The sequence below is a fragment of the Urocampus carinirostris genome, chromosome 1 (assembly GCF_059441175.1).
Source record: "Urocampus carinirostris isolate Australia breed hairy pipefish chromosome 1, RoL_Ucar_1.0, whole genome shotgun sequence".
Lineage (NCBI taxonomy): Eukaryota > Metazoa > Chordata > Actinopteri > Syngnathiformes > Syngnathidae > Urocampus > Urocampus carinirostris.
In genome coordinates, this window is record NC_142349.1 from 20811994 (window position 1) to 20824866 (window position 12873).

Genomic DNA, 12873 nt, shown 5'->3' on the forward strand with positions numbered 1-12873 from the left:
AACATGGCGTGTATTTTGTTGTAACTCTTTGCATCGTGTTTGTCCCCTTTGCAGTGAATTGGCGAAAATGGGTGTGACTCTAGCCGGCCACCAGAAGAAAATTTTAACCAGTGTGCAAAGTCTGCAGACCCAAGGGACACATGTCCAAGTATAACACGCTCCCCAGCAAAACGCAGTGTAAGAGCACCAAAGGTGTGGATACCAGTGTTGTGATTCGTCCCTATTAAAGGGAGATGTCACTGGATCATCTGATGCTTTTAACAGCCACTGAATTGGAGGACAATAAGACACTTGACTCCTTCATTTTTTTTCCCACCATTTTCCCTCTTCCTCGATGGACACTAAGAGCTTCGGAGTTCGATATGGAACAGCATCATTCACATGGCTTAAAAAAGGACTTAGAAAAACAAGAAAAAATACTCAAATTCCATGTGAAGTTTACAATTGCTTTTATCGTCTTCTGCTTTCTCCTGTCAGAGTTGGAAAGTTTCAACAAAAACGTGTACATGTAGACGCGTGTGTGTAAGTCATGGTAAAAACCCACACCTACAAATGACGTATAGATGGACCTTAAGTTTGTAGTGGTTGCGAGGTTTGTATGCTAGATTCAGCAAGGTCCATGCGCAGCGTCCTCCGAGCTATGACATGAATGTTTGGATGTGAGGGAAACTGGACCTAAAGAGCACCTAAAGAGTATTGCAACTGGGAAAATAATTATTCAAAATCGAATGAGACGTATGCTTTTCATGATTTGCTTCCAGGGTTGTTTTTCATCCACATCAAGCAATAATTATAATAATTTCGTTCACATGTTATCCGTTGTGAATAATGATGAAACCGCATTTAGTTGTTTAGTGAAGTCGAAACCCGGTTGGGATAACCAAGTTTCAGTTGTGTTTTGATGGGTCCGACCATATTATTGCACTCCAATCATCATCACCGTGATTGCAGGACTGTGCTTGTCGGTCACTTAAATCATCTCTTAAAGAATTACATTCTTATATTTACCAAACACAAAGGTTTGGAAACTAAAGGTTCATATTTCATGATCAAATGTCAACTCTTGCCTATCAATTTGGTCATCAGGTGAAAAATATTGACAACTTTGTGACCACAAAGTAACTTATTTTTCTGTGTTTTATTTTGTAAAACTCTACAAGACAGAAATTAGCCTACTGCACCATATATATGATTGTATCATAGTGTAAAATATGTACAGTGTTGATTTCCAATGATAGAATGTTTGTCATGATAATTTGACGATGATGTAATTTTGTTATGAAAAGAGATTTGAGTGGTGGTTAAGGGGAAGGATGTAAAAGCAAAGGAATGTAGCATTGGCAGAACACTTTGTCTTTGACTGGCAGGCGACATTAATAACGGTTTTCACAAAAAATTGGAATAAGTGGAATGGACTTCAGCTGAACGAATGAATTAATGTATTAGGGAGGCACGATAACTTGTTCCTACCAATACCGATGACTAGTAAAATCCTAAATGATTCCAGAGAATGATACCTAAAACCTTTTAAACTGCTTGCTATATTTAAAACAAAAAAAACAAACACACAAAATACATCTTTGCATCGTGTTTTTCCCCTACATCTAGACTTTATCAGTCAATACCTACTTTGTCAATGATAACAATTATTACTATAATGGAAATATATTGTTTTGAGCACCTGACATACAGTATAGACTCTGCAACGAGTGTATTTGTATATGATAGCAGTTGTGTTTATCATACATCACTTTTAAAAATAAATCAAATGCTCCAATATTGAATGGCACACAAGACTTGGCTAATAATAAATATATCAGTCATTCTAATCAAGATGCATCATCTTAGCTGCACACATTGGTAACAATAATAAATCAACATAAATATACAAATGTTGATGCATTGAGGGAATACTACAGTGAAATTTATTGTTTGACCTAATACGGACATGGATTATAGCAGCGAGAGAGAAGCAAATGTATCCCAGTGATGACTTGCTGAAGCAGTACAAAACATTGAAATATTTACACTACAATGTGTAGTAGAGAAAAGTATCACACTTTGTGGCAATTTAAGACGCTTGTTTAAAGATGCGCCCGTAGCTGTTAATTTTAATTCATGAGCGCAGCGATTGGTAATGGGTGAGCTAGCTCTATGATGCCTAGTGGAAATTACAGAGTGGAAGAGAGGAAACACAACCAATTGTGCGACTTTGAAGTAAAAAAAATCGGTTAAATAACTATCTGTCTGAAAATTATTGTGCATCCGTAATAATATGTATACCCCCGTATTTTAGGCACACCCCAAAATTTGTCATAGTTTTGCATATATAAGGCGCACTGGACTATCAAGTGCTTAGAAATAAATGAAATGAAATGAAATGAAATGATCTGCATTTATATAGCGCTTTTCAAGTCAATGACTTCCCAAAGCGCTTTACAATGTGCTCCACATTTCCCAATAGCGGCCTTGCAGCCATGTAAGGCGCTAACCTGCTTATTGGGGGTATTAGGGGTTCAGTGTCTTACCCAAGGACACTTCGACATGTAACACGGACGAGCCGGGATTCGAACTGGGATCCCTTGATCCCAAGACGGGCGCTCTACCTCCTGAGAAGGGGTAAAGTCGCAGCAGAAATAAACAAGTACCATATTTGTGCATTGATTTGTCAGTTAAAATGCATCACTGATCATAATTTCAAAAATGGAGTCCAAGGAGGAATCAAACCTGAATTCCAGCAAAGGGAGCGCTTGATCCTATCCAATACAATACTAAAGATACAGACAATGCATGAATTAGGTTCTGTCATCATCAGACTATTTCTAATCATGGTACAAAGTTGTTGATGCTATTACCAAGACGGGCCTTGAGAATATTCTTAGACATTCAACCGGTCCGTGGTACAGAAAAATTGGGGACCACTACAATACAGTATTATATAGCCGTCTTGCAAGTCTTTACAAAGTGCATACAATTCTGAACTGATCCAAGAGAAGGCATTGTAAGAAGTAATTTGGTCATCTTGAGGGATATAAATGTACCCTGGCTGCACGTATTCACCAATTTTGTCACTTACAATGCTCAGGTTTGAGCGATTAAAACAAAAACAAAATCCTATATAGATTTTCAATCACTTTCTGTTTACTCATTTTTTTCATGTTTGTTTCTGGTACTGTGGCTAAAATAGTGTGAGAAAGATTTAAATAAGTTGGACATTGTATTATCCTATATCATCTGTCCCTAGTGATCTGGTATTTATGATTTGGCGCTCTTACTGTCGCCACTTATGGCACCGGGTTATAGGGCGCACCCCGAAAAAATAGTTTTTGGTCCTATTTTTGACATATATAAGACGCACCGGATTATAAGGCGCTACAATGGGAACGTGGACAAAACAGTCAGATAGTTCAGTCCAACTTATTACCCCCTTAACATTCCGAAAGCTTGCAAAGACGCAAATACGTGTCGAGAACACGTGCGAATGCGGTGTCCGTAAGATGTCACTCAAATGCATCGTTCCATCATTCGGAAGGTTAAAGTCTTGGGATTCAAGAAATGATAACCATTCCTTCGTATCTATTTTCTTTTTCGCTCGCAACTTTACTGTGCATATGACAATAAACACTTGGAATTGAGTTTAATTTAAAAATAGACACTCCATTCCATCCATTATCTGCACCGCTTATCACAGAAACATCGAGTTCAGTCTGAAACAAGACAATATAAAACCGGGAATAGCTCACCGAAGTCATTGTGTTCATAATAATGTGCAGGCAATGTCCTCTTATATCCGTGAGGGTAGTAAATCCAGGGGAATACAATATTTACAAATACAGAATAGAAAAAAATGCTTTCTCTATGCCATCGGCCACATGCTATACGCATTCATCTTTTTCGGCCAATTGCAGGCTTTGTTTCGCTGTTTAAGCCAATGGCAGCCTGTACATTATAAAAAGGATCCGCCTCTTGACCTCCGAATAACTTTAGCCAATAGTGATCGATTCAACTGATGATTGACACATCTTTTTCGGCCAATTGCAGGCTTTGTTTGCCGTTTGAGCCAATGGCAGTCTGTAAATGATAAAAAGGATCCGCCTCTTGACCTCCGATTCAACTGATGATTGACACATTGGTTAGCCAATGAAACGCCGGTAAATAAATCCCACCATCCACCGCGTACTACTTGGCGTTCGGGGGAAAATCGAGTCGGCGGCTGCAAGTTAGTTGGAAAACTTAATGTTGATCCATAAATAAGGCGCATTGTATTATAAGGCGCATGGTCAGCTTTTGAAAAAAATAAAGGCTTTTAGGTGCGCCTTATAGTGCTGAAAATACGGTAATTTCATACATAAGGTGCACCGGATTATAAAGGGCACATTTAAATTACTGGTCAATTTGTGTTTTTGGGTGCGCTTTATAGTCCGGAAAATACTTTACTACTGAACAAAAGTAATCTTAACTACTAGTAATTGCATTCAAGAAAAGTGCATGGGCATGGAGTTCACTTACAGTGGTGTGACTTATTCCCAACAATGAAAATATGAGTAAGAACTTAAAAAGAAGAGGAAAAAATGGAATGACATTGGAAATATAAAAAAAACAGTGTAGTATTGACAGATAAGGTTTGTCTTTGCTCATCAAGAGTGTGCAAGAACCATTCAATAAGAAAAGTGGTGGTTGTTATTGTCTAGAGGGAGACAACACAAATATGATGTCATCATGTGAAATGTGTCAAACTGTGTGAGCATTTTGCCAGATACATTTGAGATTTTGCGAGCTATGAGGCAAGAGTGAAGCCACGTTTTTGTATCTTTTCAAAAACAAAATATCAAGAGATTATAGTTTTCAGTATTTTGCTGACTGTCCTAGTAAAATGTTTTTTTTTTGAGGTGTTCAAAATTGTTTTTACCTTGCTCAACCCAATGTACTCCATATTCCAAATGTTATGTGACAGCATGAGCACATTCTACTCATACTAAGTTTAAGATTCATGGATATGGTGAAGTTGGTGGCCGATTGGATGCCTTATTTTTCTTGTGGTCTTTTTTGTTGCCCTATGGAGGCTTTTAGAAGGAGTCAAGTGTATGTACAGGAAGTATTTATCTGGTCTTCAAACAAAACATGCATCAACATGAGCTGCTGATTTTGTTATTTTTACTTACTGGGGGAAATGGCATATACTGACAGTATTGTTATTTACTTGAGCTGTCTGTGAAACAAACAAATGCTAATAGGATTGATTTTGGCACCTTTGGTCTGTTTTGGAGCATTTTGTGATTCAAACGGACAATGCTTATTAAGGATTTAATTTACCCCAATATTTTGGGTTTTAAGTGAAACTAAATTTGCCTGGAAAATTGCAATGATTAAGTTATAATTAGGATATATTTCTATCACGATTCCTGCTGAAATATGGATGCAAATCTATCCAGCGTCAATCTAAAGCTTCAATATTAGTGTGCAATTGAGTTGCAAAAGCATAGTTGTAAGAAAAATATTTACATTTTTTTGCGATGCGCTTTCTGCTTCAAGTCTTTATTGATGGGCATGTATCCTACCGTATCGAGATACACCAGGCTTCGCAGGTAGCAGATAGCTTGCATACTAACAGGAAATTCTCGCAGTTATGCCAGAAAACCACTAATGTGAATGAAGGCTGGTCTTTGTATTTTTCAGCACACTTAATATTTTGGGAGGAAAATTAATTAATTTTACAAGGTTTTAAAGATACTTTATTTTGAAACCTCTACTACCAATCCTCCCAACAGACAACTCATTTGGCGCAGTAAAGTTTGTGGCTTGATTTGGTGTAAATTTGGACAGTCTTTGTCATTCATCTCCAATTTTGTGAATGTTTATGATGAGTGACCCTTTTAAACTCCCTCTGGCTTTTCTTTCTACAACCACCCAATAATGTTAATTACCGCCTCTGTCTTGTTTGTTGTAAAGAGTGTAAACATTCTCATGCCTTTTCATGTTGCTGTAATAAATATGCTAATATTTCTAATTTCTCATCTGTAGCCTGGATTGTCCCTTTCTTTCCTTTTACCACAGATGCACACACATGCACAATCCCAGAGAAACCTTACACAAATCAAAGTGCCTTTACGGGAAAGTAATATGAGAGCCCCACTTAATTATTTTTGCGGCTAAAGAGCTTTAAAGTATCAAATGTTTTGTTGAGTGCTGACCAGTCAGCATAAATGGTGGTTTAGCGAAAACTGCCCCTCCCTTTCTGGCTCTGCTGCAATTAGGATTGAAGGGTAAAATTCGTTCCTATGTTTGCGCATGTTCGATTTGTGACTGCATCTTCTTTGATGGTGTATGCATTGTCTTCCCCCGAAAAAGACAATTATGTCTCCTGGGAGGGTGGGTGTCACTGAACCCAAGCTTCAGTTAACGCCTAAATGCAGTGACCTAGTTGCTGACGCTCCATTTTAATGCCATTACACCTCATTGAGCCCTACATATTCTCCAATGACCCAAACCCCTTCGCTTAATGACACCAATACACACGTGGTGGGCGATACTGGTATTTTCTGTATCGATCCATCCGATCCAGGTACATACATGATAGTATCGATCGATACGATACGATGCAGATATATTTTGCCGGTAAATCTCATGAACATTGTATCGTTGAGCCCCTCGCCGCTTGAGGGAATTTATAATTACAATGAGATCATTATAATATAGTACTATGTTTATCAAATAAATATAATGCAAATGCTTTATAACACATTGAGCCAAAAATAGGATAGATACATTTTCCAAGCATATTTATAACAAAATGTTTCTACAAAGGGTAGCTGTTTATGAACTTTAGTTATGAAACCAGTTTCCCCGATATTATGTTCTATGAAATATGTTATTTCATCTCATGTTTTAATATCATTTGCCTTATAGTTCAATGTTCTTTCATAAGAAACACAAATCTTTCACTGGTGGGTATTTTTGAAGGTAGGTCTTATAAATTGTGCTCCTTCTAGTCTAGAGAATCCGATATCTGTCATTGCACAATATTTTGAAACTAAAATCAATGGTGCAAATTAAGCGTAGCCACAATTGTATGGAATTTGAATGTCATGTATGTCAAAAGGAACAAATTTCATAAATCAAATCAACGTTGTTTGTAAAGCACCTTTGAGCCAAGGAATTGAGATTCAAAGTGAAGAATAAAACATGAGATGTTGGTCATAATTTTATATTGTTTAGGGACTATTAAAGTGAGAGTTCTCGATTGTAATTTTTCCTTAAAGGTGGTGTATGTAACTTCAAAATAGTCTACTTGCTGACGCCATCTTATGGCTGAAATCTGTATTGTAGTTCGTTTTCTTGGGCGTACAAGTATGTGAAATTCTTAGTTGCGCTCGAAAAAAACTCTTCCCTTTTCATCTTTTTTGGGGGTGTGGAGTAGCATTTGGACAGTATTTGTATTAGTTCTTATCTTACTTTCACCATTTTCATCCTAGAGTAAAAGAAAACCACGACCATGCGCGTGATATAACTCTGCCCCCCTAAGTCCTCGCCTCAATCACTTCAGCGCAATGTGCTTCGTGGCAGGAAAACCGATGAGAAAGTTTGATAAAAGTAGATAGTCACGGTGAAAAACATATTTAGACAAGTGCCTAATTACATTGTGCACATGTATAAGTGTATGAAAATCTATTTTAAGGGATGCACATAGAGATTGTGTACCTTAGATCCTATGCATGTGTAGCGACCCTCTTTCATGCACGACACAAGGTTTCACAATCTCTGGGTTTATTGCCTGCATTCAGTAAACAAAACAATACAAAAGTCAGGGGCCTCTGTTCACGACTGCAATTATCTTCAACGCTTACTAATTCACTTCAGCTACGGCAAGCAGACAACATGCGAGCACATTAATAATAAAACTTCGATAATAACAATGAACATAACTTTCACACGTACCTGCATTCAATAAACAAAACAATACAAAAGTCAGGGGCCTCTGTTCACGACTGCAATTATCTAAAATATTAAAGATACAAAAGAACGGGTCATCACTCAACAGGCCGCACCTCGTGGCGTGTTTGCATCAACACACGTTGCATCTTCATTTCAAGCTGTATTGCTTAACTTCTTATTTAGTGCTTTTTTAATATACATCATTTAGAACAACTTATATATCTTTATATACAAAAATAATTTCGAAAGCAGCTCAAATGTCTAGCAAAATATGCATTTTTTTTATCCAACTGATATTGGGCACATCTTACCTTCAACGCTTACTAATTCACTTAAGCTACGGCAAGCGCTGAAGCCCATAAAGTGCCAAACGAAAAAAACAGTCGCAGACGCCCATGACTTAACAACTGAATGAGGTACCGGAATATTAACAATAATACAACAAAAACACAGATTTTGTGAGAATTCAAAAAAACATTCAAAACAATCAAATTTCAACTCTGTTACACATGGCTTTATACACTGGAAGGTAGGAGACTCAATCAACGCCTGCCATGTAAAACAAACTGTCATATGTTGTGTCCATCATTTGTCTCTGTGCCTTGTTTTCTTTGTCATTGACTGTCTTATCTCAGATAGGTAGCTTATTTCCTAAACTATCTAGAGAGGTAATTATTTGCACGATAATTTTGTGTTCAAATGTTATTGCATTATATGAGCGTCCTGCATGAGCTGAATCCACAAAAGCAGGTGTGGTTGGAAAAGCAGCAACTTTATGTTCACTTTTCATGGTCTTTTTTGATAGTCTCACGCAGCCGAGGTGCAAGGCAATAAGCCTACAAAATAGCCACATCTGAGTCATAAAGAGCTCTATTAAGCTACTTTTGCCTTTTACACAAAATGCACTGGGTGTAGTATATAGTCTAAACTATGTGCCGTTGTTCCTTTAACACACGTCCTGTCTCTATCTATTCTGAAATAGTCAGCCTATTATTTTCTTACATTCGCTTGTGTCTTTTGAAACCACCTAGTACAGCCACTTTTACGGGGTGCCCTGAAGGCCAAGCATGTCAACTTCATAGGCCTGGGCGATATAGCTGTGTTTTTTTTGTTTTTTTTAAATGAGTTGAAAATTTTCTTGAAAACTAATTGATAAAACCTTTTTACTGTGCTGCATATTTAACTGATCGGTTCCTGTGGAATTCTCATCCTCTTAAGGTTCAGTTCCTTTTGCCTCCTCTTTTGTTTCCTGATGCTAGTGCAGTTATGCTATGGATAGCAACCGGCAAAATTTTTACAGTTGTTAACGGTCTTAGTCTTTGATTAACATATTTTAGCCCACACCGCCTCTAGCTGTACAGTAGGGGTCTGCAAACTGGGAATATTTGTATTGATCCGATCCAAGTAAAGTAGTATCGATCAATACCGATCCACTATTTTTTGCTTGGAAATGCCATGTTAAGTGAACGATTGAATCTGCTGCATTCATGTGTTTGTGGAAATGTGTGGTGTTGCCACAGTAGCAGACAACTTTACCACAGTTTTACACATGGCATTGTCTTTTTCTGTAATTGAAAAAATAGTATGCACTGTGCTGTGCTTCTTAATTGCCTCTTTTGTTTATAGCTTGTGGTAGGGGAGGGTAAAATGATTTGGCCCTCCTTACTTTGAGGCAGGATGCAGCAGCAGGCCAGGTAGTGAGAGTTGCTAAAAGTGGGCCTGTCAGTTACACACGAAGGCTTAAAATTGAGATTGGCCAAGTACACTGTCAGAGAGAGAGAGGGGGGGGGCAGTACTATCTACTCTATATACGCCGCTTTGAGGAGATCAGTGGAGGAGCAAATTATTAATCGCAGGACTATAGTATCAATCCAATCCAAATTCTTGCTTAGTATCAATAATATCAACATTTAGATCCATCTGCCGACCCTTACTGGACAGCGGTTCACCTTGGCACTGCTATTGCATCAACACTTGCCACAGCAGCTAGCTTGGCAGACCTTGCTTTCTGTAATTAGTGGTGAGCTGATTTGTCTGCGACATGCAGAATATCCAAAATCAAAATCAAATTTTAAGCTCTATAACAAATAAAATGTTTTTCGGGTCTCTTGTTATTTTAACTTTAACTTAATATTGTGATGCCTTTCTGTAAGAGGACTGCTCTCATTTGCACCTGTAATTCTTTAGCAGAAATTTGAAAAGTAAATACATGCCAGCACTATATACATTAAGTACATACTGTAGATAAAAATTGGGTTAATCATTTGAATTTATTTATACCTAAAGTTGCCTCTGAATAGTCAGGGATGGAAATTGATGAGGGGGAAAAACAGAAAATCATTTTTTTATTGAAGGAAAAATAATAAAAAAATAGCAAGTACCGTATTTTCCGCACTATAAGGCGCACCGGTTTATAGGGCGCACCCCGAAAAAATAGTTTTTGGTCCTATTTTTGACATACATAAGACGCACCGGATTATAAGGCGCTACAATGGGAACGTGGACATAACAGTCAGATAGTTCAGTCCAACTTATTACCCCCTTAACATTCCCAAAGCTTGCAAAGACGCAAATACGTGTCGAGAACACGTGCGGATGCGGTTTCCGTAAGATGTCACTCAAATGCATCGTTCCATCATTCGGAAGGTTAAAGTCTTGGGATTCAAGAAATGATAACCATTCTTTAGTATCTATTTTCTTTTTTGCTCACAACTTTACTGTGCATATGACAATAAACACTTGGAATTGAGTTTAATTTAAAAATAGACACTCCATTCCATCCATTATCTGCACCGCTTATCACAGAAACATCGAGTTCAGTCTGAAACAAGATACAGGGACAATATAAAACCCGGAATAGCTCACCGAAGTCGTTGTGTTCATAATAATGTGCAGGCAATGTCCTCTTATATCCGTGAGGGTAGTAAATCCAGGAGAATACAATATTTACAAATACAGAATAGAAAAAAATGTTTTCTCTATGCCGTCAGCCACATGCTATACGCATTCATCTTTTTCGGCCAATTGCAGGCTTTGTTTCGCCGTTTAAGCCAATGGCAGCCTGTAAATGATAAAAAGGATCCGCCCCTTGACCTCCGAATAACTTTAGCCAATAGTGATCGATTCAGCTGATGATTGACACATCTTTTTCGGCCAATTGCAGGCTTTGTTTGCCGTTTAAGCCAATGGCAGCCTGTAAATGATAAAAAGGATCCGCCTCTTGACCTCCGAATAATTTTAGCCAGTAGTGATCGATTCAAATGATGATTGACACACTGGTTAGCCAATGAAACGCCGGTAAATAAATCCCAGCATCCACCGCGTACTACTTGGCGTTCGGGGGAAAATCTAGTCGGCGGCTGCAAGTTAGTTGGAGTTGCAACTTTATAATTGGTCCATAAATAAGGCGCACTGTATTATAAGGCGCATGGTCAGCTTTTGAAAAAATAAAGGCTTTTAGGTGCGCCTTATAGTGCGGAAAATACGGTATATTATTTTCCAGTTTAAGTCAGGATAACACAGAGGTTGAGGCATCTAGTGGCAAGCAATTGATTAATTGCACAGCTGGTATTGGCATACCGTGAAAAGGTCACGCGTCCCTAAGGAGAATTCTTTTAAAGGCCATATATGACTGATGAGCCTATCATGTTTGAAACGCATACATGTACAAGTGCTCGTTCACGCTAGCGCTAGCAGATCAAATCCTAAAGGAATAGTAATTGGTGCACTCATTCATTCTGCCAGGGTGGGATTTGACCATCACTTCTGCAGCAATGGAACATATTTACAAGAAAACACAAGAGATAATGAACACATCAAGATCCCAGAAGAAAAACCCGAAACGCACCCCAAAAAGCGTAGCAAAAATGCCGCTTTGCCATATGTGTGCTTGAGTTGCTTGATAGCTGATCAAATACGGCTCGGTGTTTGTCGTTCAACACTCCCGCCGGATTTTACTTTGCGATCAAATCCATTTCCTGTCTCAAATTTTCGACAGTAATCAAAGTTCCTGATTGAATTTGAAAACGGAGCTTGGCTTTATAAATCCTATTACATGCCTCGCTCTCATCATGCAAGGACCACGGCAATGAGAAGTTGCTCTATGTCATAATCAGGAGCTATGTGAGTATTCATGTGTGTGTATGTGCCTGGGAAAAGCATGCTAATGGAACTCTGATAAGAGCTTTGCATATGGGAAGAGTAGGGTAAGAAAAATAAATCCTTTGGTTTAGGTGAATGTGACTTGGCTTCTTGCTGCCCGTTTTAAAATACACAATTTTTCACAGTATTGATGGGGAAAGGTAGTATAAATTTGAGTTAATTATATACTTGATGTCTTTCACTTATGTCTCTAATCAGGTATTTGCCAAATGAATTTACTTCCTTTTTTGAAAGTCAGAGCCATCTAATACAGTGGATGTGACATTGCGTCATTGAATGGCTGTTGCGAAAGACGACTGATCACTTGACTAAGGATACAATTTTGCCATCTAAACCAACTGCAACCAATGACTATCTTAATAATCGACTCGTCACCGACTATTAAAACAATTAGTCCAGTAATCGGATAATTATTCAGGAAATAAAACAAATATGTGAATTTCGTAAAATAAACTCACGACATTTGGACTGCTTTTTAAGTTGGAATTTAAATTAATCCAACTTTTCCTTAACTCTAAATGAAACAAAATGTACAATCGAAGTCCTACCACTAAAATACATGAGTATTTCTTCTACAGCATTCTGAATTAACTATTATTTTTGTCACCATCTTAAATCAGAAGAAGTTTTAGAGATGTGAGAAAGCAGCGGGACTGCCAAAAAGAGATTAAGCTTGAACGTCATGTGTGATCTGGAGAAAAAAAAGGGAAAAGCAAGGCATGAGTGGAGGGACTGAGATATTCTTGACCGCATAATCCTTAACAGATGTGGGAATCCTAC

The 12873-nt window shown here is 38.0% G+C and overlaps 1 protein-coding gene across 1 annotated transcript in view; it reads left to right on the top strand.

Annotated features, from left to right (window-relative positions):
• The window catches only part of LOC148373868 (ephrin type-A receptor 3-like), a 190246-nt gene extending 184226 nt beyond the window's left edge, over positions 1 to 6020 (top strand). Inside the window, exon 19 of the mRNA XM_088329750.1 lies at positions 55 to 6020. Coding sequence (XP_088185876.1) covers positions 55 to 154 — 100 coding nt within the window. The 3' untranslated portion in view covers positions 155 to 6020. The remainder of the gene's footprint in view (positions 1 to 54) is intronic.
• The last annotated feature ends 6853 nt before the right edge of the window (positions 6021 to 12873 follow it).